At 47.2% G+C, this 24,786-nt stretch overlaps 4 protein-coding genes across 4 annotated transcripts; 3 read left to right on the forward strand and 1 right to left on the reverse strand.

The window, feature by feature from the left end:
- Positions 1–138: 138 nt before the first annotated feature.
- On the forward strand, positions 139–1,662 carry LOC128449136 (zinc finger protein 524). Its single transcript, XM_053432182.1, has 3 exons — positions 139–348; positions 546–656; positions 1,050–1,662. The coding sequence occupies exons 1-3, from the start codon at positions 139–141 to the stop codon at positions 1,410–1,412; spliced, it is 684 nt and encodes a 227-aa protein (XP_053288157.1). The 3' UTR covers positions 1,413–1,662.
- Positions 1,494–2,961, forward strand: LOC128449139 (gastrula zinc finger protein XlCGF49.1). The gene is made up of 2 exons (XM_053432184.1): positions 1,494–1,514; positions 1,647–2,961. The coding sequence occupies exons 1-2, from the start codon at positions 1,494–1,496 to the stop codon at positions 2,358–2,360; spliced, it is 735 nt and encodes a 244-aa protein (XP_053288159.1). The 3' UTR covers positions 2,361–2,961.
- A 617-nt stretch (positions 2,962–3,578) lies between these two features.
- Positions 3,579–12,024, forward strand: tmem116 (transmembrane protein 116). Its single transcript, XM_053433564.1, has 11 exons — positions 3,579–3,641; positions 4,412–4,458; positions 4,680–4,743; positions 4,866–4,997; positions 7,592–7,696; positions 7,849–7,898; positions 7,977–8,060; positions 8,171–8,306; positions 8,397–8,541; positions 9,373–9,452; positions 10,477–12,024. Exons 1-11 carry the CDS (start codon positions 3,591–3,593, stop codon positions 10,645–10,647), a joined length of 1,065 nt encoding a protein of 354 aa, XP_053289539.1. The 5' UTR covers positions 3,579–3,590; the 3' UTR covers positions 10,648–12,024.
- Positions 12,025–15,333: 3,309 nt separating this feature from the next.
- On the reverse strand, positions 15,334–22,104 carry LOC128449140 (gamma-aminobutyric acid type B receptor subunit 2). Its single transcript, XM_053432185.1, has 20 exons — positions 21,856–22,104; positions 21,513–21,650; positions 21,195–21,365; positions 20,603–20,704; positions 20,422–20,487; positions 19,952–20,140; positions 19,640–19,879; positions 19,103–19,163; positions 18,917–18,997; positions 18,599–18,749; positions 18,404–18,536; positions 18,060–18,158; positions 17,859–17,969; positions 17,670–17,780; positions 17,356–17,583; positions 17,224–17,277; positions 17,125–17,193; positions 16,792–16,873; positions 16,527–16,626; positions 15,334–15,612 (listed from the first exon to the last, which is right to left on the reverse strand). Exons 1-20 carry the CDS (start codon positions 22,102–22,104, stop codon positions 15,435–15,437), a joined length of 2,613 nt encoding a protein of 870 aa, XP_053288160.1. The 3' UTR covers positions 15,334–15,434.
- Positions 22,105–24,786: the final 2,682 nt, after the last annotated feature.

Genomic DNA, 24,786 nt, shown 5'->3' on the forward strand with positions numbered 1-24,786 from the left:
TTGTCGCTGCATTACGTAGTTTTTTTATTTTGATAATTTGTGAACTTGGGTCTGAAGATTGTCGGTTGTTTATAAAGACTTTGAAATAGTGGACATGTGACGTATGAAACCAGAACACACGTTTCTCTTCCTGCTCAGATGGACGCTGTGCAGACGCCTCACTGCTGCTCAGCTCGTGGAAACAGGTTCCTCACGGCCGGCCGCCTGCGAGCGCACGTGAAGGTCCACGCCTCCGACAGAACTCACTGCTGCAGCATCTGCTCCAAGAGCTTCCTGCGGCCCGGCCTGCTGCGCAAACACATGAGGATCCACATCCGAGACGGACTCATCGCCCCCCCCGCCGACCAGGTGCGACCGCCACAGAGGTTTGAGACGATGCACTGGAGTCACAGATCAAAGTCTCAAGATAAGACAAGTCAGCTTCTCAAAGCAAAGACACATCTAGAGCCAGGAAATGAATCGGACCTGTTGGTTCGGTTGATGTTTGCAGAAGAACAACCAAGAACCAAAGGGTGAAGATGAATGTGAGGTTTTGTCTGTTTCAGGAGTTCTGGTCCAACATGCAAACTGTGCAGGAGGAAGAGGAGGAGGAGGAGAAACGAGGGATGAAGATGGAGGACGAAGAAGAAGACGGTCTGGACGAGCAGATAAGAAATGTACAGTTTCACATGGATGGTTTTTATTCTGTTGCTCGGTTCTTGTTTAACACGTCAAGCAGCATCTGTGTGTGTGTGGGGGGGGGGGGGGGGGGGGGGGGGTGTAAGGTTCCTGTCACATGACTCTCTCCCTGGACCCCTCCAGCACTCTGGATCTGAACAGTCCGTCTCCTTCAATAGAAACGAGGGGTTTCCTTATTCTTAACTCTTTACTTACTATGAGAGGACTTTTACACTGAGCATCATTCTCACCTCAGACGTCTGTGCAGTTCACTGCTCTGGGATCAGTGCAGTTCACTGCTCTGGGATCAGAGCCGTGCACGTGAGAGGGATCAACAGGTGTCAACTGTTAAAGTCGAACCACATGAGATCCGATCTGTTTTGATCCTCCAGGACTCAGGAGACCGTTCAGCCGGCGCCGAGTCCTTCACCTGGACGTCCAGCCGGCTGCCAGGTCCCCAGGAGAACCCTGACCGCTCGGCTCTGAGGGAGGACGACGGGGACGTCAGCGGTTTGATAAACTCTGATGGAGAGGAAGAGGAGTGGAGGCCGCCCCTCACAGGTTCTCAACTCTCACGTCACATAACACAGATTCTTTATTCACCTTTACAACTTGAATCTCAGTCACTCACTTCTCTCCTCGCCTCCTACCCGACCTTCCTTCCCTCGCCTCCTCTCTCCTCAGTTCAGAATCTCATTTACTCTCCTCATGTTTTATTTTCACCTTCACATGTGAAAGGAGCTGTGACCCGGTGACGCTCAGTTAGTTGGTTCAAGTCAATCTGAGCCTCACGGGTCGGTTTGGTTCCTTCACATTGAGGAAGTGACACAAGCAGAATGAGTTCAGATTCTCTTCAGGTACAAACAAGACGTTTGGAGAATTCTTAATATTATTATTGTTTTGACCAGTTTCAGGCTGGAAGTTGGAGAAATAGAAAATAAGCACATTTTCATTCAACTTAACTCAAACCTTGTGTGATTCTTTCCCAGACTCAGCGAGCGGCTCGGAGACGCCGGCGGGGGGGGGGGGGGAAGCACTGCTGCCCCGTGTGCCGCCGCGACTGCTTCAAAGCCTCCGCGCTGCAGAAGCACCTGAGGATTCACTCCGGCGAGCGCCCGTTCCACTGCCCCACCTGCAGGAAGAGCTTCACGCAGCAGGTCCACATGACGGAGCACCTGAGGACTCACACCGGAGAGAAGCCCTACACCTGCACCGACTGCGGCAAGAGCTTCACCTTCTCCAGCGCTCTGCGCCGGCACCAGCGGCTGCACACTGAGGCCCGGCCGCACCAGTGCTCCGTCTGCCAGAAGACCTTCAAACAGCAGTGCTCGCTCAAGACCCACCTGCTGACCCACTCCGGAGTCCGGTACCAGTGTCCGCTCTGCAGCAAGAGCTTCAGCCGCGCCCTGGAGCTCACCTACCACGTGGACATGCACTCGGACGCACAGCCCTACTTCTGTGACCTCTGCAAGAAGAACCTGAGCGGAGCCAGGATCTACCGCAAGCACATGAAGAAACACGAGTCACAGACGTCCCCACAGACGTCCCCACAGACGTCCCCACAGACGTCCCCACAGACGTCCCCACAGACGTCCCCACAGACGTCCCCACAGACGTCCCCACAGACGTCCCCACAGACGTCCCCACAGACGTCCTCAGGAGAAGGTGCAGAGGAAGCGGCCGGAGCCCCTGAGACTCTTTGAATGATGGATCTGGTGTTTTCCAGGTTTGTGCCGGTTCCTCCTGAAGCCTGAGAACCGTTTTGTTTCTGAAATACTAAAGTCTTAATTTTCAAGGTGCTGGTTTGTAGCAAACACAAAGTTGAGCTGGAGCTGATGTGAAGCTTCGGTTTGGAACTTGAGGTGGATGAACTCTGTTGTGAACCTGGACCAGTCTGCAAATAAACTGGTTTTACATTTCTGTTACTGGTAAATAAACCAGAGACCGATCGTTCTGCAGTGACCTTTAAATGTGTCGGTAGCTTTTCATTTGCCTTCATGCTAAGCTAGGCTAACGTTATCCTGACTCATCGATCTACAGCTGGAATCTGTTTCTATTCTCCCGCTCTGAACTGCTCTCCTCTGATTGGTCGATAGTCTTTTCTACTGCATTGCTTGTTTTTCCCACAGACTGTAAATAAAGATGGAAGTCATGAGAACACATAGAAGTGACACTAGACCACCTCCATCGCCCCCTGGTGTCCGGCTGCAGTACAGGTCATAAACCCTCCTCCTCCATGTTAGCAGATGGGACATGGACCAAACAGGAAAACAAAGTAGATGTTAAATAAATGTTTGTAAAGTATTTCTGTTGTTTCAGCTCGTTCTTATCTCACTAAAGTTTGTTCAAGGGTTTCTGATCAGTTTGGATTTAATCAGTTATTTGATATAAAAACTGTCTGAGACGTCATGATTGATCAGCGTGTTTTTAATATGTTCAATAAAGTGACTGAGACACAAAACATCAAACAGCAGCTGGAGGAAATGATGAGGCTCAGCTGTGAGGTGACATGGTGTCACGTGATGGAGGAAGGAGACAGTGAGCAGCTCCACCTCTTCTCCTGCTGCTGGGGCGGGGGGGGGGGGGGGGGGGGGGGGGCAAAGAGAAGGCTCAGCTGTTGAGTTACAGGTGTTATTGTAGAGTCAGTTATAAATAATGTAAAATGTTAAGATTATAGTTATGGGATGAGCAGTAAATCCAGTTTCCCTTATAGGCTGCAGAATTCATTACAGTCTGTGTGTCGTGTGAAAACCGTCCACTGGATGTCAGTAGAGAGACAGGTCCCGGAGTCTCGCTGCGGTCCTGCCCCCCCCCCCCCCCAGCTGCAGCATAAGAGGCAGGCTGCTGCAGGTTCGTCTGACACTGTGCCATCGAGCCTCAGCACCGAGCTTCCTCTTTTACCTTCCAGCTGATCTGTGAACCTCCAGCAGGACATGTCCAACATCTCCGAGAGCAACACGACGGCCGCGGTCGACTGGTCTGAGGTCAGTTCTGTCCACGTGCAGCCTCGTTCTGTCTGTTGATGCAGTTTACTGTTCACTGGTCTCATCGCTTCTTCAGCCGAGCTGCTCTCAGCAATTCATAATCAATAAAGGCTCAGGAGACGATTTTAATAAGAAGTGAAATCAGATTTAACATCAGGCCTGAAAGCTGAACTTATTATTCAGATGACACCTGCTGCTCAGCGACATGTGAAACAGAACTAAACAAGAATATATAGAATATATTATTAACAAGAATGTATTATTTACTGTGATATTTAACTTTTACTGAAGAAAATATCAAACTGTTTGGCAGGACGTTTGCTCACATGTGAAGAACATTACTTCATTATTTACACATTTACATATATGATTATTAATATGTAGTTGTGACACATTCAGATTCTTCATGTATCTACAGTTTCTGTGGTTTATTAGTTTAGAAAGTGACGAGTTTCCTGAAGATGAGAAACGTGTTCGCTGCTGCTGCTCGTTTTCCATCTTTCAACTTCACACCTGATGTTTTTCTTCTTATCAAGAATCAATAATCCCACAAACTCAATGTCTGCACGTGTCGTGTGTATTTCCCCTCTGAGCCCCGTCATCACTGTGACATCATTATGACATCATTATGGGGTGAAAGTCAGAAGTAGATTTTCTTTTTGCATTTGGACAGTTCAGGTGATATTTAGTGAATATTTCATGTTTCCTCTCTGGTTCTGATCCAGTGTTTTGCTGCCTCACATGTTGTTTGGTGATGTCTCTGGTCTCAGGTGTATGAAGCCGTCAGGTGCGTCCAGCTGGTCACGGCTCTGCTCAGGTCAGTGATGTCATCACACACAACTTCAGTCTGAGGAATCGTTGAATCTGTTTCACACTTTCATTTCATCCACATGTGTTTTAAAGCTGTAACTCACAGGATCCTCAGTGAGTAGAGAGATCTGATGACTGATCCTTGATTTACTTTATTCAGGCAGAAGTTTGTTTCCTCTGAAACATGAGGAAGTGACGTGTTGTGACGTGTGTGTCTTTGTGTTACAGTGTTCTGGGCTCGGGCTCCGTCATCGTCTGTGTGATGTCACAGAGACTCAGCCGGAGGCCGGAGGTCAGTCGCCCGCTGTCAGAGTTTAACAGACCTGGGTCACATGACAGATGCAAACAAACAAACAAACAAACAAACAACACAATCAGGAACTTGAAGCAGCAAAATGTGACTTTGTGTTTCAGCTTCAGCCTCTTCTCCTGCTCGGCGTGTCCGACCTGCTGCTCGCCCTCTGCTGGCTGATCGGAGCCGCTGCGTTCTCCGAGCGCTGCAGCGGCCTCAACACACACTGCTACAACCTGCACACTGTGGAGCAGGTAACACAACAACACACACTGCTACAACCTGCACACTGTGGAGCAGGTAACACAACAACACACTGCTACAACCTGCACACTGTGGAGCAGGTAACACAACAACACACACTGCTACAACCTGCACACTGTGGAGCAGGTAACACAACAACACACACTGCTACAACCTGCACACTGTGGAGCAGGTAACACAACAACACACACTGCTACAACCTGCACACTGTGGAGCAGGTAACACAACAACACACACTGCTACAACCTGCACACTGTGGAGCAGGTAACACAACAACACACACTGCTACAACCTGCACACTGTGGAGCAGGTAACACAACAACACACACTGCTACAACCTGTTATTATTCACTTGGGTCAGTTTCACTTATTGAGACGTTGGAAGAAGAAACTGTGACGGTTCAGTTTCAGGATCTTTAAGTTTGACCTTCTCCAGCAGCTGGAGGTCGAAGGTCAAACCTCTGAGCGTTTCTCTGGAATCAGGAACCTTCAGGTGAAGTTCACTCTCAGTCGTTCAGGAAACTCTCAACTTCCTGTGGGGAAACGCTTCTGAAAGCAGACGTCACACAAAGTGATTCACTGAATCTGATTCTGCACATTTGAAATGACGTGCACGTGTGTGTGCACGTTGATGCTTCAACATCATCAGACACCATCACATCCGTTTCAGTGAGCGCGTCCTGATTGGTCGGATTGGATCTGCTCTGGGCCAGTGAGAGAGGAAGTAGAGAAGAGAAAACATGAGAGAACATTCCTGACCTACATCCTTTGTTCAGAGGCAGCGAGCTCAGCTGCTGCTCTCATCACCAGCGTGCACGTGAACAGAGAGTGCACGTGAACAGAGAGTGCACGTGAACAGAGAGTGCACGTGAACAGAGAGTGCACGTGAACAGAGAGTGCACGTGAACACCTGTACCACAGAAGAAGAGTGTCCTTCGCTAGGAGTGTCTCCTTTGCTTCCTCGTGAAGCAGGAGGGTTAGAGGGCCACGCCCCCTACATCCCATACAGACACACAACATCAGTAAACCTACATCCCATACAGACACACAACATCACTAGACCTACATCCCATAGAGACTCACAACATCACTAGACCTACATCCCATAGAGACACACAACATCACTAGACCTACATCCCATACAGACACACAACATCACTAGACCTACTTCCCATACAGACACACAACATCACTAGACCTACATCCCATAGAGACACACAACATCACTAGACCTACATCCCATAGAGACACACAACATCACTAGACCTACATCCCATAGAGACACACAACATCACTAGACCTACTTCCCATAGAGACACACAACATCACTAGACCTACATCCCATAGAGACACACAACATCAGTAAACCTACATCCCATAGAGACACACAACATCACTAGACCTACATCCCATAGAGACACACAACATCACTAGACCTACATCCCATAGAGACACACAACATCACTAGACCTACATCCCATAGAGACACACAACATCACTAGACCTACATCCCATAGAGACACACAACATCACTAGACCTACATCCCATAGAGACACACAACATCACTAGACCTACATCCCATAGAGACACACAACATCAGTAAACCTACATCCCATAGAGACACACAACATCACTAGACCTACATCCCATAGAGACACACAACATCACTAGACCTACTTCCCATACAGACACACAACATCACTAGACCTACATGCCATACAGACACACACCATCACTAAACCTACATCCCATAGAGACACACAACATCACTAGACCTACATCCCATAGAGACACACAACATCACTAGACCTACATCCCATACAGACACACAACATCACTAGACCTACATCCCATAGAGACACACAACATCACTAGACCTACATCCCATAGAGACACACAACATCACTAGACCTACATCCCATAGAGACTCACAACATCACTAGACCTACATCCCATAGAGACACACAACATCACTAGACCTACATCCCATAGAGACACACAACATCACTAGACTTACATCCCATAGAGACACACAACATCAGTAAACCTACATCCCATAGAGACACACAACATCACTAGACCGACATCCCATAGAGACACACAACATCACTAGACCTACATCCCATAGAGACACACAACATCACTAGACCTACATCCCATAGAGACTCACAACATCACTAGACCTACATCCCATAGAGACACACAACATCACTAGACCTACATCCCATAGAGACACACAACATCACTAGACTTACATCCCATAGAGACACACAACATCAGTAAACCTACATCCCATAGAGACACACAACATCACTAGACCTACATCCCATACAGACACACAACATCACTAGACCTACATCCCATAGAGACACACAACATCACTCCCACTACATCCCATAGAGACACACAACATCACTAAACCTACATCCCATAGAGACACACAACATCACTAAACCTACATCCCATAGAGACACACAACATCACTAGACCTACATCCCATAGAGACACACAACATCACGCCCCCTACATCCCATAGAGACACACAACACCTGTGTTTATTAAAGTGTGTGTCTGTTGTGTCAGGTGCTCTACATGTCCTCGTTCTTCTACACACTGAACTACATGTGGAACCTCTACAGAGGAGTGAGAGAGAAGCTCTACAGCTGCCTGGAGGGATACTCTGTACAGGTACACACAACGGACACACACCTGCACACACTCAGTTACACATGTGTGACAATCACAGATGACCTACACACTAAAGTGCCGCCTGTGTTCAGAGTGTGATGAAGCATGTGATACATGATGAAGACGAGCTGCTCTTCCTCTTGTGTTCCCAGTTCTCCAACAGAGTGAGAACAGCTGATCAAACCACGGCTCTGCTCTCAGGGTCAGTTCACATCTTCATTTAGCTCCAGGCTGTAAGAACATGCGTGTAACATGCGTGTAACATGCGTGTTGTCCCCAGGCTGCTCCCTCTGCTGCTCATGACGCCCGTCTTCATTCAGGGAAACCTCAGCCAATGTCAGACCAACTTCAGTGAGCCGTACAGGTGAGGACGTTCTAGTTATAGATTTGAAATGATGAAGATCATCTCTTTGTTTTCTTATCATCTGATGTTTTGTTTGGGCGTTGACCTCGTGGTGCTCCGCCCCCGACCAGGTGTCTGCTGATGGACACTGGAGCGCTGTACCTGACCTCAGAGCTCCAGCAGCCAATCAGAGCCTGCCGCCTGCTGCACACCTACGCCATCGCCGTCTTCCTCATCACCTTCGTCCTCACGCTCCTCATCATCACCGTGAGTTTGCGTTCGTAAAAATGTGTCTGATCATTTACCACTAAACAAGATGGCGCCCCCCCCCCCCCCCCCCCCCCCCCGCTGCTGCAGGTCGTCATGGTGAAAGCGCGTCGCCTCTACAGGCGGGTTGTGGCCTCCAGCGGTTACCTAGGCAGCGAGCAGCGGACCTCTTTCCGTGTGATGGACAGACGGACGCTGCTCCACCCACTCGTCTTCGTCCTCTGCTGGGGACCAGGTCTGTCCCCCTCTATCAACTGGGCTGCTGGGGGAGGGGACAGGGGGCTCTCCGATTGGCTGCTACGGCTCCACTGATGGAAGAAGCAGGGTTAAGATATATATGTGTATATTTATATGTGTATGTGTATATATATTTATATGTGTATGTGTATATATATTTATATGTGTATATATTTATATGTGTATATGTGTATATATTTATACGTGTATATGTGTATATGTATATATATTTATATGTGTATATGTGTATATGTATATATGTGTATATGTGTATATATTTATATGTGTATATGTGTATATATTTATAAGTGTATATGTGTATATATTTATACGTGTATATATTTATATGTGTATATGTATATATATTTATATGTGTATATGTGTATATGTATATATGTGTATATGTGTATATATTTATATGTGTATATGTGTATATATTTATAAGTGTATATGTGTATATATTTATACGTGTATATATTTATATGTGTATATGTGTATATATTTATATGTGTATATGTGTATATATTTATATGTGTATATATTTATATGTGTATATGTGTATATATTTATATGTGTATATGTGTATATGTGTATATGTGTATATATTTATATGTGTATATGTGTATATATTTATATGTGTATATGTTTATATGTGTATATGTGTATATGTGTATATATTTATATGTGTATATGTGTATATATTTATATGTGTATATATTTATATGTATATATATTTATATGTGTATATATTTATATGTGTATATGTATATATATTTATATGTTTATATGTGTATATGTTTCTTTTGAACATGGCTCCTCCCCCCCTCAGCCGTGGCCCTGGCCTTCCTGCGGCTGGTGAAGCCGTCAGCGTCTCGGGGAGAATCCGCGGCCGTCCTCTACGTCTCACAGGTCAGGACTGTCTCTTTAAGAACTGGAACTGGCAACCAGACCAATCAGAGATGTTCACTCTGGCTCCTCCCATTCAACCAGATGTCCATCTGTCTGACATCACAATGTCCCCGATCATGTCCCGTGGTGCACGCCGGTTAGGGGCCGATTCAGGAGCTCCAGCTCTCGGCCTTGTGTGAAAGACAAACTCCCGACCAGTGTTGCCATAGTTACTTTGAAAAAGTAACTTAGTTACTTTACAAGTTACTTGATTTTAAAAGTAACTAAGTTAGATTACAAGTTACTTGATTTTAAAAGTAACTAAGTTAGATTACAAGTTACTTTATTAGTTACATTCAGCAGCTGCCGACAACACCCCCGCCGCCTCAACATAAAAATGACAACCGGTTTGGCCAACACTAACTTTATTAGACACCGCCGGAGGTCCCCCCCCCCCCCCGCGCGAACGGAGGGTTCCCCCAACGGGCGCTGTAGCTGAGGTGATCTGACGGGACCGACACGCGTCCAGAGTCGCTGCCGCCGACCGTCGTACCCGGTCCCCGCCTTCCGCAGCGCCGACGGACACCGCCCCGCGGCATACTAGAAGGAAAGCCCCCGCACCGCGGATGAGCACCTCCCCCCCCCTAAAAAACGTCGAGGCGTGCCGCACACCGAGCCTCCGGCGGCGTGGTGAGGAGGGCGACGGGGCGACTGCTCCCCCAGCCGCAGGACGTGCCCAGCGGGTTAACCACAAATACCGAAATAGTAACGCAAGGTGACTTGGACAAGTAATTTTAATCTGATTACTGGTTTGGAAATAGTAACGCGTTAGATTACTCGTTACTGAAAAAAGTGGTCAGATTAGAGTAACGCGTTACTAAGTAGCGCGTTACCGGCATCACTGCTCCCGACACTAAGTTGTGGACATTCTCTGGAGTTCATGTCGGACACAGTCCTCATGGTGTCTCCATCTGAGACACCACCAGTAGATGGACCTTGTTCAGTTGGATCTTTCTGAACTCAGTGTCTCGTCTTCTGTCCACAGACCTTCACCTCGGCCTCGCAGGGTTTCCTCAACTGTCTGGTCTACGGCTGGATGCACACGAGCCTTCGCCGCGCCGGCAGGTCCATTCTGTCTCGGGACGTGGACACTCAGACGCCTCTGCTGTCCTCACAGAAGAAGAAAAACTACCTGGCACTGCCCAACATCAGCTGAGAGAGACAGACAGCGAGGGACAAACTGTCACTACACCTGCAGTAAAGACACCAGAGGAAAGTCTGAACTTTCACTTTCCACTGAGGGAAACCCCAGAGGACACGAGGCGTCCACCTGCCATGTGGAACCTCTGAAAAGAGGAAGAAGAAGAACCGGGGGGGTTTACCTCAAGAGGAAGAAGGACAGAAACAGGATTTGAAAGAGACAGACGGCTGCCTCCTTATATTGGTTTGCTCCAGGTCATGTGACACCTGCTGCTCAGCGTCAGTACGACAACATGAATCTTCAGTTTGTGAACAGAAGCAGAAAACATCATATTTTAATGAGTTTAGTCTGAAAACATATAAAAACATCTTGAGTTCATCAGATGTAGAAACTTTGACTTTCTGGCTTTTCAAATTAAAAGTCTTCAGCGGTGTGAGGAGTTCGTAGCAGAATGTTCTGATGAAGGTCAAAGGTCACAGTGGAGAGAGAGAGAGAGAGGGGGGGGGGGATGGATGGATGGAGAGAGAGAGATAGATGGATAGAGAGAGATAGATAGATAGATAGATGGATATATATATATAGAGAGAGAGAGATAGATAGATGGATAGATGGATGATAGAGAGATAGATAGATAGATGGATACATATAGAGAGAGATAGAAATATGGATAGATAGAGAGAGAGAGATAGATAGATAGATGGATGGATAGATAGAGAGATGGATAGAGAGAGAGAGAGAGATAGATAGATGGATAGAAGGAGACAGAGATAAATAGATGGATAAATAGGGAGAGAGAGAGAGAGAGAGATATGGATAGATGGAGAGATAGATAGATGGATGGATAGAAGGAGAGATAGATAGATAGGTGGATGGATAGATAGACAGATAGATAGATAGATGATAAAGAGAGAGATAGATAGATAGATAGATGGATGGATAGATAGAGAGATAGATAGATAGATAGATAGATAGATAGATAGATAGATGGATGGATGGATGGATGGATAGATAGAGAGATAGACAGATAGATAGATAGATGATAAAGAGAGAGATAGATAGATAGATAGAGAGATAGATAGAGAGAGAGATAGATAGATGGATAGAGAGATAGATAGATGGATAAAGAGAGAGATAGATAGATAGATAGATGGATGGATAGATGGAGAGATAGAGAGATAGATAGATAGATGGATAGATAGCTAGAGAGATAGATAGATGGATAGATAAATAGATGGACAGATAGATAGATAGATGGATAAAGAGAGAGATAGATAGAGAGATAGATAGATGGATGGATAGATGGAGAGAGAGATAGATAGATGGATAAAGAGAGAGATAGATAGATGGATGGATAGATGGAGAGATAGATAGATGGAGAGATAGAGAGATAGATAGATAGAGAGATAGATGGAGAGAGAGATGGATAGATGGAGAGAGAGAGATAGATAGATGGATGGATAGATGGAGAGATAGAGAGATAGATAGATAGATGGATAGATGGAGAGAGAGATAGATAGATGGATAGAGAGATAGATAGATGGATAAAGAGAGAGATAGATAGATGGATGGATAGATGGAGAGATAGAGAGATAGATAGATAGATGGATAGATGGAGAGAGAGATAGATAGATGGATAAAGAGAGAGATAGATAGATGGATGGATAGATGGAGAGAGAGAGATAGATAGATAGATAGATAGAGAGATAGATAGATGGATAGATGGAGAGAGAGATGGATAGATGGAGAGAGAGATAGATAGACAGATAGATAGATGGATAGATGGAGAGAGATAGATGGATAGATATTTGGAGAGTCTCTCAGTCTGTGACCTCAGAGGCTCGGACCTGGCTCCTCCCCCTGGTCGTCCTCCTGCTGATCTTCTGTGCAGTGAGTCTCTGAGGCGGCTGCACCACTTGACCACCGGTGCGTTCCCCGGACTCGGCCTGACGCAGGAGGCCTCCCTCATTAGGAACTCCACACCGCCCCCCCGCCCTCGAACAATGACTTCCCTCTGCTTCAGACCTCGACTTCTCTGAAACACGGAAGTTCACCACGTCATCAAATCTGTGACCTGAGGTCAAAGGGTCCCCTGCACAGTTTCTACTGTCACATTAAAGACAGCTCAGATGAAATGTTAATGTAGCTGCAACTTTAAAGTGGTTCTTTAACTTTTCTAACTTTAAATGTGGAAAATACAAACATAAAATAGGTTTACACTGGTTTTGTTGAGGTTATAGATTTTTTATTGAGAAAAACAAAGCAAACGTCCGATATGAAGAAAATGTTGTTTGTGTAAAATGTGAAGAATAAGAATGTTTTAAATATTATTATATTATTTATCTTCTAACCCTGTTCAACGTCATTTATATTTATTGATTGTAAAAATAACCTGGAATTAATGTGACGAGGTTACTTCATTGACGATTTTCCGCACAAACACAGGAGCTGGAAACTGGAGCAGCTCCATGAATCCTTTATTATTAAATCTGTTTTAAGAACTTGATCCGTCCCTGACGTCCACGACCTCTGAGCTTTCTGAAAGTTTGTTTATGTTTCAGAAACTTTGCATAATTAGTGATTGTTTTGGTTTTAATTGTAGTTTTATAATAAAAATATTTCCTGTCTCATCTTTGTTTTCCTACATCACGTTTACCCGTCTGCTAGCATGCTAATCGGTTAGCAGCCGTGTTCATCATGTACTCGACTTCCTGTGTCGTAGACGAGTTCGGTTCCAGAAGAGAAACGAAGAGTTTCTGGATTTCCTGGTAAATTCATCGAGAAATTATCTAAAATAAGATAAAAAGAAATTCTTCAACATCAACAGTTTTTATAAAATTCAGTTTAGTTTCTGAATTTCATCTTCTTCTTTCAGTGAGACGCATCAGGTGGTTTTCTCTTTGATTATTGGTTAGACAGGTGTCAATCAGGGTGAAGCTGTGACCTATCAGATCTTAGGTGGGCGGGGCAGCGACTCAGGTGAATGTTATCATTCGTTAGTTCTGTGGTCTCGTTCCTCCAGAGGAGAATCGTGTGTTCAGAGCAGCTGCTGAAGACGTGGGACATTTGAAGATCTGTCTCTGTGTGTCTCAGTGTGTCTCACTCTGTCTCAGTGTGTTTCAGTGTGTCTCTGTGTGTCTCAGTGTGTCTCACTCTGTCTCAGTGTCTCTCAGTGTGTCTCAGTGTGTCTCAGTGTCTCTCAGTGTGTCTCAGTGTGTCTCAGTGTCTCAGTGTGTCTCAGTGTCTCAGTGTGTCTCAGTGTGTCTCAATGTCTCTCAGTGTGTGTCAGTGTGTCTCAATGTCTCTCAGTGTGTGTCAGTGTCTCAGTGTGTCTCACTCTGTCTCAGTGTCTCTCAGTGTGTCTCAATGTCTCTCAGTGTGTGTCAGTGTCTCAGTGTGTCTCTGTGTGTCTCAGTGTGTCTCTGTGTGTCTCAGTGTGTCTCAGTGTCTCAGTGTGTGTCAGTGTGTCTCAGTGTGTCTCAGTGTGTCTCAGTGTGTCTCAGTGTGTCTCACTCTGTCTCAGTGTGTCTCACTCTGTCTCAGTGTGTGTCAGTGTGTCTCAGTGTGTCTCAGTGTCTCAGTGTGTGTCAGTGTGTCTCAGTGTGTCTCAGTGTGTCTCAGTGTGTCTCAGTGTGTCTCTGTGTGTTTCAGTGTCTCTCAGTGTGTCTCAGTGTCTCAGTGTCTCTCAGTGTGTCTCAGTGTCTCAGTGGGACTGTGACCTCTGCAGGAGTAACTTTGTTTGTGAGAGAATAGTTTTGTCAAAGTTCTGTAAAAAACGATTCAGGTCCAGTTGAGACATGAAACCTGTTTTAGACTCAAACACAAATGAGTTTGTCTCTGATCCACGTGGACAAACATTCGTCTGAATTACATAATCTTTGTGTAACAAGTGGATGAATCGTCCAGTGTGGTGACATAATCTCTGCAGGCGTCATCACAACCGATTAAACAGCTTCAAGCAGCCGTTTGTTCTCGAGCACAAACGATCGTGATGAGAGGAAACAGAGAAGAACCACCACAGAGCAGGAAGAAGAAACAAGACCAATGAGATCATCAGGCCAATGAGAACATCAGACCAATGAGATCATCAGACCAATGAGATCATCAGACCAATGAGAACATCAGACCAATGAGATCATCAGACCAATGAGATCATCAGACCAATGAGAACATCAGACCAATGAGAACATCAGACCAATTAGAACATCAGACCAATGAGATCATCAGGCCAATGAGACCATCAGACCAATGAGAACATCAGACCAATGAGATCATCAGACCAATGAGATCATCAGACCAATGACAACATCAGACCAATGAGAACATCAGACCAATGAGATCATCAGACCAATGAGATCATCAGACCAATGAGATCATCAGGCCAATGACAACATCAGACCAATGAGATCATCAGACCGATGAGATCATCAGGCCAATGACAACATCAGACCAATGAGATCATCAGACCGATGAGATCATCAGACCAATGAGATCATCAGACCAATGAGATCATCAGGCCAATGACAAGATCAGACCAATGAGATCATCAGACCGATGAGATCATCAGACCAATGAGATCATCAGGCCAATGACAACATCAGACCAATGAGATCATCAGACCGATGAGATCATCAGACCAATGAGATCATCAGACCAATGACAACATCGGACCAATGAGATCATCGGACCGATGAGAACATCGGACCGATGAGATCATCAGATCGATGAGTCATGTATAATAATAAATATAAAGTGTCTTGAGTTGTCAGTCTGCAGCTTCAGGTCACTGCTGTCGTCTGATTGGCTCAGCAGTGACATGTGCCGCCCGGGGGACAGGATGTTATCGTGGTCACGATGGCGTCCTGGTGAGCGATGGCCTCCCGGCTGCCGAACAGACTGGAGCTGCTGGAGGACACGCCTCCGATGAAGGGCAGGTAGGAGTGATGGAGGATCGGCAGCTGCACAGACACACGCCGCCGGACGCTGAGAGGAATCAGACACAAAGACAAAGTGCTCACATCATCGTCTCATTGACTCATTGACTCATTGTCTCATCGTCTCATCGTCTCATCGTCTCATTGTCTCATTGTCTCATTGTCTCATTGTCTCATCGTCTCATTGTCTCATTGAGTCATCGTCTCATTGTCTCATTGTCTCATCGTCTCATTGACTCATTGTCTCATCGTCTCATTGTCTCATTGAGTCATCGTCTCATTGTCTCATTGACTCATTGTCTCATCATCTCATTGAGTCATCGTCTCATTGTCTCATTGACTCATCGTCTCATCGTCTCATTGTCTCATCGTCTCATCGTCTCATCGTCTCATTGTCTCATTGTCTCATTGTCTCATTGTCTCATCGTCTCATTGTCTCATTGAGTCATCGTCTCATTGTCTCATTGTCTCATTGTCTCATTGTCTCATCGTCTCATTGACTCATTGTCTCATCGTCTCATTGTCTCATTGAGTCATCGTCTCATTGTCTCATTGACTCATTGTCTCATCATCTCATTGAGTCATCGTCTCATTGTCTCATTGTCTCATCGTCTCATTGACTCATTGACTCATTATCTCATCGTCTCATCGTCTCATTGTCTCATTGTCTCATTGTCTCATTGTCTCATCGTCTCATTGACTCATTGTCTCATCGTCTCATTGTCTCATTGAGTCATCGTCTCATTGTCTCATTGACTCATCGTCTCCTCAGAATCAAACTCTTCAGCCGACAAACACAAAGGACACCAATCTGTGACCTCAGCATTTGGATGATACAAGTTTGATGGTCAGGTCGTCTGTCCACCTGAGAACAAGGAGCTAGCTGCTTCTCACATGAAACCATCACCTCCATCGTTGTGACATCATCAGACCAATCAGGGAGCACATGTGTTCTGAACTCACAGCTCAGGAGCGTTGACGTCCTCTGGACTCGACAGATTCTTCTCCGGGTTCCTGTCGTCAGCAGGAGCTTCGTTTTTCCAGCTCACAGATCTGAGCTCAGCTGCAGGAGGAAGAACAAACAGTGAAGACATGAAGGAGACAAGCACCCACTGAGGAGGAGGAGGAGGAGGAGGAGGAGGAGGAGGAGGAGGAGGAGGAGGAGGAGGAGGAGGAGGAGCAGCTGCAGCTCTGATGTGTTGTGTAGTTGTGTCTTGTGTGTGGTTACCGTTGTTGGACCTCGTCACATGACGGAGGACCTCGGACTCTGAGGACAGCTGCATGGAGATGGTTTCTATTTCTGCATCGAGCTGCAGAGGAGACGACAAACAGAAGAACAGTGAAGAACGTGGAGCCTTCAGGTTCCAGGATGCAGCTCCTGCTCCTCGTGGCTGATGATCAGAAGTGTTGTGACCTTTGACGGTTTGGATATGAAATGTGAAGACGGAGTAGAATCTGAGGGATTGTCTCTGGAGCTGGACCTGAGCACCTGATGCTTCTGGAGACATGAAGAACCTGAGGAACAGAATCAGGCCTGAAGGTTCCTCTGACGTTTCCTCACCTGGGCCCTTCGACTCTTCAGCCGTCGGTTCAACCTGCTCAGCTGCTCCTCCTCTTCCTCCTCCTCTTCCTCCTCCTCTTCCTCCTCTGCAGCCTCGACCTGCAGCTCACACGGCGGCGGCTCTTTGCTGCTGCTCAGCCTCACGTGAAGAACCTGCAGACACATGAAACCCTCTCAGTCGCTCGGGGAGTTCTCAGGTTTGAACATGAACGTGGAGGCCGAGCCGCTGACCGTCGGTCCGAACAGGCCAATCAGGAGGCAGATGTTACAGCAGAGGATGAGCACGCTGCTCAGACAGAAGTGAAGAGGAGGATTGTGGGACGTCAGCAGTGAGCCCAACACCCCCGACCCACTGAACACCGTCACTGCAGACATGCTCAGCGCCAGACGCCGACCGCTGACAGCCGGACGGTCCGTCTGCACCGACCTGATGTTCCAGGCCAGGAACCATCCCAGACCCTGAGGAGAGAAACAAGGTTCCATTTTATTACTTTATTTAAAGACCCACACCAAACCCACAGCCCGCCTGTAGAGTCAGCGCTGACCAGCAGGGGGCCTCTGTATCCGTAAACAGCCGATAGCCACAGCTCCATGTGGCTGCAGCTGCAGTGTTCAGAGAACGGCTGAACCAGGACGTCCTGGTCCGACGGGTCCGTCTGCAAACAAAGAGTCCACATTCATTTCTGCCAGTGCGATCAGAACACATGGTGTTTATGATGAGAAACCCTGGTCACCTCTAGGGGATGCTGCAGCACCCCCCGTCTGAGCGGGTCCAGAATCTGCCAGGAGGTCAGAACCAGCAGGTCCATCAGGAGCGTCCCGAGCAGGAGGCGGCTGCAGCGACTCTGCTGCTGTCGATGACCAGGACACAATGAGACTTTTCTCAGAGTTAATCACAACATTGGGTTTGAGCAGATGAAGGAGATGAGTCGTACCTTCAGCTTGACTGAGCCCAGAGAATAGAGAGTCCATGTTCTGACGAGGAGCCCGGTGAAGGACACGGTGTGACCCACACACAGAGTCCACACACCAGCCTGCAGCAGGAAGAACACTGAAGGTTTCCTGTGTACATCTTTAAATTCATCTAGACAACGTCAGTCTCCTGCTGAGGTCTGACCTGAGGACTGTGAACAGTCCTCAGGTCAGACCTCAGCAGACCACAGCAACACAACAGGTCATCATCTCACTGACCCATTGTGACTCACTTCCCCTGAGAAGGACGAGCACTGTTTATAAACCCCTCTGCACCTGAGAGGATCTTTTCATTCTTCAAACTCACAGAACAGAGAATCTGAAACGTCCCGTCGGACATCGAGGCTCCGTCCAGACCAGAGACCAGGACGGAGGAGGAGGACAGGAGGACGCCCAGCAGGAGCAGCTGGTCCTGGGACACGCTGCCGGACCTCAGCAGCCTGGAGGAGGAGTCACAGCTCAGCGTGCGACAGGCGACACAGATGTGAACGTGCAGACGTACCAGTGTTTGCGGTGGAAGATGATGAAGCCGAGGAGGATCAGGGCGATGAAGATGGTCACAGCTGCAGCCGAGGACACGATGGCGTACAGAAGAAGCTTCACGTGAAGACGCTGTGGACGCACCAGGGTCTGATCCCGGGCTGGGCCTCCACCTGCAGGACAACAACAACACCTCATCTCTGTGAAAACATTCAGCTGTTTTCATTTTATTCATTCTAATGAAAGAAAGACTGGAAAAAATCTAGAAACTCATTGAATTGAACTTGAATTAAGGTAAAACAGCGAGAAAGCAGCTTTAAAAATAAAATGACTTTCTGACCTTTAAACTTGAGAAGGTGGTTCCTCAGGCGGAGCTGTTGTGTTTCTGAACTGAACTCACCCACCAACACACCACTGCTGCCTGCTCACACACACACACACACACACACACACACACACACACACACTGTACATGAGCTGGATGTGATGATGTCAGTCTTCACTCAGCAGGAACTTGTTTCTTCACCTTGGAGCTGAATCAGTTCGATGGTCGTCGGTCTTTCTCCGTTTCTGAAGAAAACTGGTCCCTGAAAAAAAAGCATGACAGTAACACATGAGCCGTGTCAATCTCCACATCCACATGTCAAACATCTCATTCATATAAATCTACTGTATATACATTTAAAAAGTACCAGTTAAAGTACAAACCTGCAGTACTGGTACCAGTACCACTTACAGTATCTCGACTAGTTCAGGTTAAAGTAGTTATCCAGAATCAGAGTCACATTCACTGTATTAGTTCTGGTATTGGTACCATTGTAATTGCAGTACAAATATCATCACAAATATTAGTACTAGTCCCAGTTAAAGCATCATTACTAGTACTAGTGCTGGCTTGGTACTAGTACTGGTGTAAGTACCAGTACTGAGTACTAGTAACAAGAATAGTACTGACAGTATTAGTATATAGTTGGTTACAGTAACACGACCACACAGGTGATCTGTTCTCTCTGGATGTATCTTTATATTTTCCCTTCAGGGGTCAGAGGTCACAGTTTCTCACCGTGACGCCTTCAAACTGTGTTTTCTTCACGGCCTCCAGAAGCTTCTTCTGCACCTCCACCTCGCTGACCGTCACCTTCCTGCTGCCGAACTTCTCTCGGTGCTTCACGGCCTCCATCACCTGAGCCAGAGCGGAGGCCGCCACCCACACGCTGTCGTAGGCGAAGGCATGGAGGGCGCTGAGCGGGGCCCCCTCCTGGATCAGCTGATGGAGGTAGGCGTCCTGGTAGCTCTGAGCCGTCTGCGGGTCAAAGGTCACGGTTACAACACGGCCCAATCAAAGTGCTCCGTCTCATCATCGTGACTTCCTGACCCGTCCAGAGACTCCCGGTGAGTTGCTGTTGCTGAGCGGTCGGACCTGCAGCCTGATGGATCCGTCTGCAGCCGTCAGGACGCTGGTGCTCGTACAGCCAGAGACCTCCCCCCCCGGCCTCCACCCGCCGGTTCCTCCATCAACAACGATCCACTGGTAACGAGACCCAAACAGGTTCAGCCTGTACGCCTGAAGGTCAGAGAAACACACAACCGGACTCACAGCTCCTCCAAGTCAAATCCAGTCAAGCTGCACACACTCATTAACATGCGTCCTCTGGTCATGTCGGAGTTTTCTCTGAGAAAGTAGTGAGAATGTTGGAAAGCATCAAATCTCACTCTGTTAAAGACAGAGGGAAACAGACCCTGAATCAGAAGCTAACTTGAATGAGTTCTTCTCTCAGACAGTTTCCTTCCACTGGTTTGTGTTTCCATCGATCAGACTGAACTCATCGATCAGACTGAACTCACACAGCAGAAAACCTCCGACACAGAATCTTCTTCAAACTGAGCGACGATGATCCGAACGTCAAGATCCTGCAAAAAAACACATCAGCAAATAGTTCAGTCCTGAATCTGTCACGTTGAATTCACCAGTTCAATCTTCACTGAACAACACGTGACTGGAATGAGGAGTTAGCTCCTGACGCACCTTCAGGCTCTTCAGGCTGCTGCACACGTCCTCAGAGACGAGCTCCGTGGAAACAGGCTGAACTTTGACCTTCAGCAGCTGTCGCACCAGATCCTTCTTCATCTGGAGGTTTATCAATGTGGACAAATATTGAGTCATTTCACAGATTCTTCACGGAGCTGAAACCTCAATGTGACTGATCAGACATGTGGGTTTTTATGTGTTGACTCATTACGCCACCTAGTGGTTCAAACCCTCTGGGCCCCTGCAGCCTCGATGCAGTCCACAGTTTACAGGACATCTACATGTGAAAAACAATCATCTGATCAAAGGTGGGCGGCTCCTCATGTGGGGGGGGGGAGCACCTCAGCAGTTGGGAGGCCGATGACAGGTGAGTGTGCACGTGGCCTCTTGGTGAGCAGAGGAAACTTTGTGTTGGAATCAGAAGTGTGTGACTGTAGATTCACCCTGAGGCGATGGAGTCCTGCTACGATGATTTAATGACAAAGTGTGGGTCTATCAACAGTTAGTCTTTTGTAAAGGGTCATAATGGTGCAGGAGTAGTGACCTGATGAAGTCAGATGAAAGGTCAAGAGGTCACCATCATCATCACCTGTGAGAGTCTGGTTGTTTCCTGCGTGACGATGCCGACTCTGGTCCAGTGGTGGCGCTGCAGCAGTTTGACCGTGGCCTGGTTCACAGCCCGGTCGGACGGCATCGTGCTGAACAGGTTCCTGTACCACTTCCTGTCGGCCAGGCCGGGGGCCGCCGCCGCAAACGACACCTGGAGCGTCCGAGGACACACAACACTGTCCTCAAGACCACAGCAGCAGCTGATGCAGTTTCACATGAACAACAGACGTGAGATCTACAAGGTCTAGTGAATCCTGGTCACTGGTGTCCTCCTGTAGAAGCTGAGGTGTGAACGTACCTGCACCAGGTTGAGAGCAGGCAGCGAGCGAGCGATCAGGGACGTCACCTCTGGACACACCCCTCCAAACACCATCAGGTACTTTGGCCCCGCCCACATTGCGTCGAACAAAGCTTTAAGTGATTCCCCAGGATCGCACTGCAGAGCGGACACACAACAGAGGACATGACAGAATCTATCTCACCCCCTGGTGGCTGGCTGCGAGACAGCTCATAAACCCCGCCTCTTCCATGTAGGCTGACGGGACATGTTTTATATTATAGGACAAGATGGTGAATATCTGCTGTTAGGAGCCTTGTGACAGTTAAGTGTCCGTCAGTGAGTCCACAGGTCTGAGACCCACCTGTGAGTCCAGCAGCTGGAGCTGAAGATCATAGTTTCCCAGGGGCGGTGGTTGTTTCTTCAGGTCCTGCAGAGCCAAGGTGACGGCTGCACCCAGTCCGGCCGTCAGGTTCCCCCCCCCCTGCCCGGAGCCGACCGGCATCATCCAGAGAACAGGCAGAGGGTGGCGGACCTGAGCCAGCACCGGGCCGAGCGTCAGCCGGCAGAGCAGCAGCAGCAGGAGCAGCTCCGAGCGTCCACCGTGCCACATCGTTCACCTGATCCCCCTGCTGCAGAGACGCTAATCCTCACTGAGCAGATAAAGAGATCAAGTGCCCCGGGATCCTCAGCACAGACGCTCAGTACAGACTGTTCACTACAGACTGTTCACTACAGACTGCTCTCTGCTACAGACTGTTCACTACTACAGACTGTTCACTGCTACAGACTGTTCACTACTACACACTGTTCACTACTACACACTGTTCACTACAGACTGTTCACTACAGACTGTTCACTACAGACTGTTCACTACTACAGACTGCTCTCTGCTACAGACTGTTCACTACAGACTGTTCACTACAGACTGTTCACTGCTACAGACTGTTCACTGCTACAGACTGTTCACTACAGACTGTTCACTACAGACTGTTCACTACTACAGACTGCTCTCTGCTACAGACTGTTCACTACTACAGACTGTTCACTACTACAGACTGCTCTCTGCTACAGACTGTTCACTGCTACAGACTGTTCACTGCTACAGACTGTTCACTACAGACTGCTCACTGCTACAGACTGTTCACTACTACAGACTGTTCACTACAGACTGTTCACTGCTACAGACTGTTCACTGCTACAGACTGTTCACTACTACAGACTGTTCACTACTACAGACTGTTCACTACAGACTGTTCACTACTACAGACTGTTCACTACTACAGACTGTTCACTACAGACTGCTCTCTGCTACAGACTGTTCACTACTACAGACTGTTCACTACAGACTGTTCACTACTACAGACTGCTCACTACAGACTGTTCACTGCTACAGACTGTTCACTGCTACAGACTGTTCACTACTACAGACTGTTCACTACAGACTGTTCACTACTACAGACTGTTCACTACAGACTGTTCACTACAGACTGCTCTCTGCTACAGACTGTTCACTGCTACAGACTGTTCACTGCTACAGACTGTTCACTGCTACAGACTGTTCACTACTACAGACTGTTCACTGCTACAGACTGTTCACTACAGACTGTTCACTACTACAGACTGTTCACTGCTACAGACTGTTCACTACAGACTGCTCTCTGCTACAGACTGTTCACTGCTACAGACTGTTCACTGCTACAGACTGTTCACTACAGACTGCTCTCTGCTACAGACTGTTCACTGCTACAGACTGTTCACTGCTACAGACTGTTCACTGCTACAGACTGTTCACTACTACAGACTGTTCACTGCTACAGACTGTTCACTGCTACAGACTGTTCACTGCTACAGACTGCTCTCTGCTACAGACTGTTCACTGCTACAGACTGTTCACTGCTACAGACTGTTCACTGCTACAGACTGTTCACTACTACAGACTGTTCACTACTACAGACTGCTCACTACAGACTGTTCACTGCTACAGACTGTTCACTACTACAGACTGTTCACTACAGACTGCTCTCTGCTACAGACAGTTCACTACAGACTGCTCACTGCTACAGACTGTTCACTACTACAGACTGTTCACTACAGACTGTTCACTGCTACAGACTGTTCACTGCTACAGACTGTTCACTACTACAGACTGTTCACTACTACAGACTGTTCACTACAGACTGTTCACTACTACAGACTGTTCACTACTACAGACTGTTCACTACAGACTGCTCTCTGCTACAGACTGTTCACTACTACAGACTGTTCACTACAGACTGTTCACTACTACAGACTGCTCACTACAGACTGTTCACTGCTACAGACTGTTCACTGCTACAGACTGTTCACTACTACAGACTGTTCACTACAGACTGTTCACTACTACAGACTGTTCACTACAGACTGTTCACTACAGACTGCTCTCTGCTACAGACAGTTCACTACAGACTGCTCACTGCTACAGACTGTTCACTACTACAGACTGTTCACTACAGACTGTTCACTACAGACTGTTCACTGCTACAGACTGTTCACTACTACAGACTGTTCACTACAACAGACTGTTCACTACAACAGACTGTTCACTACTACAGACTGTTCACTACTACAGACTGTTCACTACAGACTGTTCACTACTACAGACTGTTCACTACTACAGACTGTTCACTACAGACTGCTCTCTGCTACAGACTGTTCACTACAGACTGTTCACTACAGACTTCTCTCTGCTACAGACTGTTCACTACTACAGACTGTTCACTACAGACTGTTCACTACTACAGACTGTTCACTACTACAGACTGTTCACTACAGACTGCTCTCTGCTACAGACTGTTCACTACAGACTGTTCACTACAGACTTCTCTCTGCTACAGACTGTTCACTACTACAGACTGTTCACTACAGACTGTTCACTACAGACTGTTCACTGCTACAGACTGTTCACTACTACAGACTGTTCACTACAGACTGTTCACTACTACAGACTGTTCACTACTAGACTGTTCACTACTACAGACTGTTCACTACAGACTGCTCTCTGCTACAGACTGTTCACTGCTACAGACTGTTCACTACAGACTGTTCACTGCTACAGACTGTTCACTACTACAGACTGTTCACTACAGACTGTTCACTACTACAGACTGTTCACTACAGACTGCTCTCTGCTACAGACTGCTCTCTGCTACAGACTGTTCACTACTACAGACTGTTCACTACAGACTGCTCTCTGCTACAGACTGTTCACTGCTACAGACTGTTCCCTACTACAGACTTTTCACCACAGAATGTT

The sequence above is a fragment of the Pleuronectes platessa genome, chromosome 10 (genome assembly GCF_947347685.1).
Source record: "Pleuronectes platessa chromosome 10, fPlePla1.1, whole genome shotgun sequence".
NCBI classification, from domain to species: Eukaryota; Metazoa; Chordata; class Actinopteri; order Pleuronectiformes; family Pleuronectidae; genus Pleuronectes; species Pleuronectes platessa.

What these genes read in the sequence shown, in the direction of transcription:
- LOC128449136 (XM_053432182.1), top strand. Translation starts at nt 139, where the DNA reads ATGGACGCTGTGCAGACGCCTCACTGCTGCTCAGCTCGTGGAAACAGG. An exon ending in TCGCCCCCCCCGCCGACCAG is followed by an intron (nt 349 to 545) that starts GTGCGACCGCCA and finishes TGTCTGTTTCAG; the next exon opens with GAGTTCTGGTCCAACATGCA. An exon ending in TGGACGAGCAGATAAGAAAT is followed by an intron (nt 657 to 1,049) that starts GTACAGTTTCAC and finishes TTGATCCTCCAG; the next exon opens with GACTCAGGAGACCGTTCAGC.
- LOC128449139 (XM_053432184.1), top strand. Translation starts at nt 1,494, where the DNA reads ATGAGTTCAGATTCTCTTCAG. An exon ending in TGAGTTCAGATTCTCTTCAG is followed by an intron (nt 1,515 to 1,646) that starts GTACAAACAAGA and finishes ATTCTTTCCCAG; the next exon opens with ACTCAGCGAGCGGCTCGGAG.
- LOC128449140 (XM_053432185.1), bottom strand. Translation starts at nt 22,104, where the DNA reads ATGTGGCACGGTGGACGCTCGGAGCTGCTCCTGCTGCTGCTGCTCTGC. An exon ending in CCACCTTCTCAAGTTTAAAG is followed by an intron (nt 18,750 to 18,916) that starts GTCAGAAAGTCA and finishes GTTGTCCTGCAG; the next exon opens with GTGGAGGCCCAGCCCGGGAT. An exon ending in TGCTGCAGCATCCCCTAGAG is followed by an intron (nt 17,781 to 17,858) that starts GTGACCAGGGTT and finishes CTTTGTTTGCAG; the next exon opens with ACGGACCCGTCGGACCAGGA.
- tmem116 (XM_053433564.1), top strand. Translation starts at nt 3,591, where the DNA reads ATGTCCAACATCTCCGAGAGCAACACGACGGCCGCGGTCGACTGGTCT. An exon ending in ACCTGCACACTGTGGAGCAG is followed by an intron (nt 4,998 to 7,591) that starts GTAACACAACAA and finishes CTGTTGTGTCAG; the next exon opens with GTGCTCTACATGTCCTCGTT. An exon ending in CGTCCTCTGCTGGGGACCAG is followed by an intron (nt 8,542 to 9,372) that starts GTCTGTCCCCCT and finishes TCCCCCCCTCAG; the next exon opens with CCGTGGCCCTGGCCTTCCTG.